At 34.8% G+C, this 6,516-nt stretch overlaps 1 protein-coding gene across 1 annotated transcript; it reads left to right on the top strand.

The window, feature by feature from the left end:
- Positions 1-1,073: 1,073 nt before the first annotated feature.
- LOC127092238 (glucosamine inositolphosphorylceramide transferase 1) lies at positions 1,074-5,581 on the top strand. The gene is made up of 4 exons (XM_051031084.1): positions 1,074-1,645; positions 1,867-1,989; positions 3,422-3,589; positions 3,678-5,581. Exons 1-4 carry the CDS (start codon positions 1,295-1,297, stop codon positions 5,361-5,363), a joined length of 2,328 nt encoding a protein of 775 aa, XP_050887041.1. The 5' UTR covers positions 1,074-1,294; the 3' UTR covers positions 5,364-5,581.
- The last annotated feature ends 935 nt before the right edge of the window (positions 5,582-6,516 follow it).

Below are 6,516 nucleotides of genomic sequence, written 5' to 3'. Positions count from 1 at the left end.
GTTGTCAATGGTATACGATGTTTTCTCTCGTGAGAGACGTTAACAGGTCTTTCATGTGAGAGACTTGGATTTTCTTTTTTTTTCTTTTCAGTTTTTAACCATTTAGCGAAGGTTTTAAACCCCCGTAAAATTGAAGTGTTTATTATTATTATTTGTTTCCAACATTGGAATTTCGTGGGAGTTTAAAACCCCCGCTAAATGATTGAAAACCAAAAAAAAAAGAAAAATATAAATTAAAATTTTGCAGGAATTTAAAACTGCCACTAAATAATTGAATACAAAGAAAAAGACGCAGAATGTTTACTCATGTAGGTGAGAGACCTATTAAAACCTCTCACTATAGCATGAGCCATGATACACCGTTGCCTGATGTTATTCTTAAACTTATTTAGTTGAGTTCTTTAAATTTGATTTTTAAACGTTAAATATTTTGATGCATAATTGAGTTTTCGAATTTATTCTTTACACTTTTTATATTGTGATAATAAATTTGTTTTAATAATACTTTTATTGAATTTATCAAAAAACTATATGAGAAAAATTAAATATTTTAAAAAAGAAAATGTTTTTTTAAGGGTCAATATTATTAATAATGACCACTTAAATACAAAATGTGAAACTATTTGTTCACAATTCAAGAAACACATATCAAGAAGTACCAACGAAATAAAGTTAATGAAAAAACATTAAAACCTATATACACCGATGAATTAAACCACCACAAATTTGTACCATAGTTACATTTTTCTTTCTCAACTTTTAACCACCTCAAACAAGAATTTTACTTTATCAAACCAATGATCAAACGACTTCCTTTAGAGTATAAATTTAATTTTATAAAAATTGAGTTAGATTTTTACATAAACATCTCATCAAAGTTATGCATAAGTTTTATTTTAAAAATAATTAAATATAAATTTATTCCTTTTTAAAAATTAGGTATGAAAATCGTTAATTGAAAAAGAAAAAGAAAAAGAAAATCTAAATCGTGACAAAAACAAAATTGACTACTAAAAAAAATTTCATTCAATGGATGGCTCCTAACCGGTATATATAGAGACACCAATGCAAGAAGGATGGTCAGGTCACAGATAAATCCTCGAAATTACGATTTTATCCCTTGAAACTTCATCTATTCTAGAGAGAGAAAAATCCCAAAGAAAACAAGAACAAGAAGAAAAGGAAAACTTGGTTGTGTGAACTGTCAAATGCTGGCGACTGATTTAAAACGCGGTGGCGCTGCCACGGCGGTTTAAGATCTTCAGTTACCCGAAACTATTTTCCACCACCGTAAATGGGTTCCGGTCATATTATCGGCGGAGGAAGTAGCGTCGGCGGTGGCTCTAATAACAGTGGTAGTAATAATAATAACGGTAGTTGTTGTGATATGAGTATGAAGTGTTGGTGTAGGTGGAGATTAGAGAATCAACACTACTATAGCCGTTTTTTCTCTTCTGGTTTCGTTTTCTTCTTTGGTTGTTTCCTTTTGTTTGGATCGATTGCTAGCTTTTATGGTTGGCTTGCGTTTTCTCCTTCTGTTCATTCCGCTCTTTCCCCTTTTGGTTGTCAAGATGACAATGAGGGTTCTTGGTCTATTGGGATTTTCTATGGTGATTCACCCTTTTCTCTCAAACCTATAGAATCTGTAAGTTTCTTCTATCTTTCTATCTCTCTGTGTGAGTGTGTGTGTTTAGTTTATGGTTATGTGTTAATGTTTAGTGTTTTTTAATATTAAAGATCAGTTTTTTTATATACCGTTGTTGTTTATTGTGAATTATGGTGTTGGGAAGTGATCAGTGAGAAATTTTATGAATTGGGTGTGGGGTTTTGTTCTATGGAAGTGACTATGTTTTTGACTGTTTGCAGTCGAATATTTCGAACGACGATAGCGCTGCTTGGCCGGTTGCTAATCCTGTAGTGACTTGTGCTTCTGTTTCTGATGCTGGAGTTCCAAGTAATTTTGTTGCTGACCCTTTTCTTTTTATTCAGGTAAGTAATTGTTTCTTGTCACCGTTCTGGTGCTTTTTTATTTGAGGAAATTGTGTATCTGGTGCTTTGGATTCTATGAGATAGTTTAATGTTTATTTTGTTCCTTTTGTGTCTTTTTGGCTGGCAAAAAACCTCACTATTTTTATATGTATTGTTGTTTACTTTGCCAGGTCAATGTTTTGATACAAACAAACACTAATCTCCAATAAATTAAAGTATGATATTAGAATGTTGAAGGGTATAGTGAGAGAGAATACTTTGTGTTATAATTATTATTTCTCCTGATAATCACATCATGTGTTGAGAAATTAATTAGATGAAAGTTTTTCGGTTGGTGGGGTTAGTGAGATATCTTATTGTTCTTGTGTACAAGGTCCTGTTCTTAACTGTAAGGTTGTTGTAGGTCATTGTTGTGTCAATTTTAGATAGAATGTTACGGCAAAATTGGTTTTACCGCTAAGAAGCGCATATCGGTTCGGTAAATATTATGAAATGTAGATTCAATACTCACTCATATCTCCATCTATATATTGAAGTGATTTTTCAAAGTTTTAGCGCCATCACTTAGTTGATAAACTATTAATAACCGGTGTCTTCTTTTCTAGATATACAAAAAAACAGTAGACCTTGCAGTTGTGTGTTTGTATTGTAAAAGGAAAAATAAAGCTGGTAGAAATAGATACTATTAATGCAGATAGTGTCTAGAATTGTTGCATATGAACTTTATTTTATCAAATTTATATCTTAAATTTACATTTTGATTGAACATGTACGTAGTAACTTATATGAACTTTCTTGCTTTGGACCATCATATTTTGATAGAATTAACAGATTTTGTTTTGGAAAGGGAATAAACATTGTGATGACCAGAAAGTGAAACTTCGTTTTAGAAACTTCCATTTGAAACTCTTTTCCTAATTTAGGAACAAAGATGAACAAGTATTAATTTAGTAACATGAAATTGAACTATTTTTTCTACGAGGGTCAACAATTATGTACTGTGATCACTAGTGTTTAGGCTTCTAGAAAATAGTATAAGTCATTTTATCAGTAGCTCCTGGCAATACTAATTCTGCAACCAAATATTTCCTGCATTATATACAGTTTTTTAAGGTATAGTCCTGTAAAAATGGTGATAGTCCAGTAAAAAATGATGATAGTCCATAGAGTAGACTTTTTATCCCGTTGATTTTAAGAGACCTTTTTCGAATACAAAGGTAGAATTATTTTTAAAAGCCGGTAAATGTCCAAATGTACACATAAAGAACATGCATGACTATTTTTAATAAATGACACGTGAGTGATGCGAAATATTAATGGAAAACTCATTTAATCACATGATTGAGTTGTTCAAAGTTTTGGTATTTTGTTTTTTTATATTAATTATCTCTGTATTAACCTATAAGCTCATGCTGTTGGCATTACAATCCAGGGAGATACTTTTTACCTGTTCTACGAGACAAAGAATTCAGTCACCATGCAAGGTGATATAGGAGTTTCAAAAAGTACTGATAAGGGAGCAACATGGCAACAATTGGGAATTGCCTTGAGTGAAGACTGGCATCTTTCTTATCCTTATGTATTTCGGCATGATGGCCAGGTATTGTTTCCCTGAAAAATTATGTTTTGTGAATATAATGTTGGACCGAACTGTACTTCATTTCATTGTTTCAATCATAACTTTACAGATATACATGATGCCCGAGGGGAGTCAAAGAGGAGATCTTCGTCTCTACAGAGCAGTTAACTTTCCTTTGCAGTGGAAATTGGAAAAAGTCCTTATAAAAAAGCCGCTTATTGATTCCTTTATCATTGACTATGATGGAAAGTATTGGCTTTTTGGCTCGGATCATAGTGGTTTTGGCACCAGGAGAAATGGGCAGTTAGAGATTTGGCATAGCAATTCACCTCTCGGTCCTTGGAAACCTCACAAGAAAAATCCTATTTATAACATTAACAGGAGCTTGGGAGCTCGCAACGGGGGCAGGCCGTTTAAATATGAAGGAAATCTTTATCGTATGGGTCAGGACTGTGGTGATACATATGGGAGACGGGTGCGTGCTTTTCAGATAGAAACCCTTACTGCTGAAGAATTCAAAGAAATTGAAGTACCTTTGGGCTTTGTTGAGTCAAACAAGAGTCAAAATGCTTGGAATGGTGCTAGATACCATCACTTAGATGCCCAACGTCTTCCCTCTGGTGGTTGGATTGGTGTAATGGATGGGGACCGTGTTCCTTCTGGAGATTCACTCCGACGGCTCATGGTTGGTTGTGCTTCTGTTGTAGTCGCTGCTATATTCATTGTGCTATTGGGTGTGTTACTCGGGTTTGTGAATTGTATTGTCCCTCTCCATTTGTTCATTCATAACTCAGGGAAGAGGAGTCCAACTTCTTTGTCTTGGGAAAGGCCAAATGCATTCTCTTCAAAAGTAAGACGGTTCTGTAGCCGCGTGAACCGAGCCCCAACGTTTCTCCGAGGTAAGATAAAGCAAAATGCTTGTGCTAGGAGGGTTATTCTTACTATAATTTTTGTAGTTGGGGCTGGATTGATGTGCATAGCGTTCAAAAACATTTATGGTGGTAACGGTTCAGAAGAACCATATCCATTGAAAGGTCAATACTCGCAGTTCACATTATTAACAATGACCTACGATGCTCGTCTCTGGAACCTGAAGATGTATGTGAAACATTACTCAAGATGCTCTTCTGTGTCCGAAATAGTTGTGGTGTGGAACAAGGGAATCCCTCCAGAACTGAGTGATCTAGATTCAGCGGTACCGGTCAGGATTAGAGTAGAGGAAAAAAACTCACTAAATAACCGATTCAAGGACGACCCGTTGATAAAAACTCGAGCAGTCCTTGAGCTCGACGACGACATTATGATGACATGTGATGATGTTGAGCGAGGCTTTAATGTCTGGCGTCAACATCCTGACCGGATCGTCGGATTCTATCCCCGGCTTATTGCCGGGAGTCCATTAAAGTACAGGGGAGAAAAATACGCGCGGAGGCATAAAGGCTACAACATGATTCTCACTGGTGCAGCTTTTATCGATTCAAAACTAGCTTTCAAGAGGTACTGGGGCGATGAAGCCAAACAAGGGAGAGAAACTGTGGACAAGTTATTTAACTGCGAAGACGTTCTTTTGAATTATTTGTATGCGAATGCAAGTTCTTCATCAAGGACAGTTGATTATGTGAAACCAGCTTGGGCAATCGACACCTCAAAGTTCTCTGGTGCAGCCATTAGTCGCAACACGAAGGTGCATTATGAATTGAGAAGCAACTGTCTGATGAAATTTTCAGAGATGTATGGAAGTATAGCAGATCGAAAATGGGGATTTGACAGTAGAAAAGATGGTTGGGATGTATAGTATTGTGGACTAATGGAGTGATTTTTCTTAATAGTTAGGTTTTTGATGTAAACCTTTGTATTTTTATTACATCTTTTAGGGGGTTTTCTAAATGGTTGTGTCTGCAACATGTAAATTTGGTTTTATAATGGTTTTTAATGTTTTAGTTTTAATTTATTTGAAAATGTATCTACGCCTTGTGATGATTGGAACATAGGAGTACACGAGTGTTTCCTGAAGACATTCCTTAGAAACTGTAATTCTTTGTTTTTATTTTTTTTTGTAAAATTAGAAACTGCAGTTCTAATTATAGGGATTCTAATTCTTTTTGGTTTTTTTTAACTGTCATGGCATGCAAAAAGCTATGAATGCTCCCAAAATCATTCATTTACTTTTCACCGAAAATACACTTCTTTTTGCAAGGGCGAGAGGTCCCGAACACTCGGGTTCTCACCAAATATCAAGAAGTTAATTAGCGAGCTTTGATAAATTCGAAGTTTATTTTAGTCAAAATCTATCAATACACGAAGGAAATATGATATGTAACAAGATAGGAGTAAGTGTTGTGACATCTCATTTTAGGCCTCTAGATTATCTTTAGCATATCGAAGAAGGTTGTATTCTGTTTTGTCCAGAACCGTATTTGGAAGAAGCTCAAGGGTTGGAAGAAGAAATACTTATCGAGGGTTGGGAATGAAACTCTCATCAAAGTTGTATCTCAGGCCATTCCAAATGAGGTCTATGAATCAAGGTTTTCATAGAATTTAACAAAGCTTTAATGGGAAGAAATGCTTGAGAATTTTATCTAACGAGACTTCTCTACTTTCAAGAGTTTTAAATGACTTTCCTAGAGAAAACTTCATGAAGGCTAAAACATGATACCGACCTAGTTACGCATGGAGAAGTATGATTCACACTTGGGATGTTTTGATATGGGCATGAGATGAGTTATTGGTGATGGGATCCATGTTAAGATTTGGTCAGATCTTTTGCTTCCAACAATTTCTTTTTTGGAGTTTGGAGTCCTGATATAAAAAAAACCCTAAATCTTAATATTATAGGTAAAAATATTCTTAATCAAATTTAATGTCACGATAACAGTATTTAAATACACATTTAATAATTTTAAATTTGTGTGAGATTTGTCCAAGATATGTATAAAGGTGCATCGAAG

The sequence above is a fragment of the Lathyrus oleraceus genome, chromosome 6, assembly GCF_024323335.1.
Source record: "Lathyrus oleraceus cultivar Zhongwan6 chromosome 6, CAAS_Psat_ZW6_1.0, whole genome shotgun sequence".
NCBI classification, from domain to species: domain Eukaryota; kingdom Viridiplantae; phylum Streptophyta; class Magnoliopsida; order Fabales; family Fabaceae; genus Lathyrus; species Lathyrus oleraceus.
Note: the sequence above shows the minus strand (reverse complement) of the source record. Positions and strands in the feature narration are given on the sequence as shown.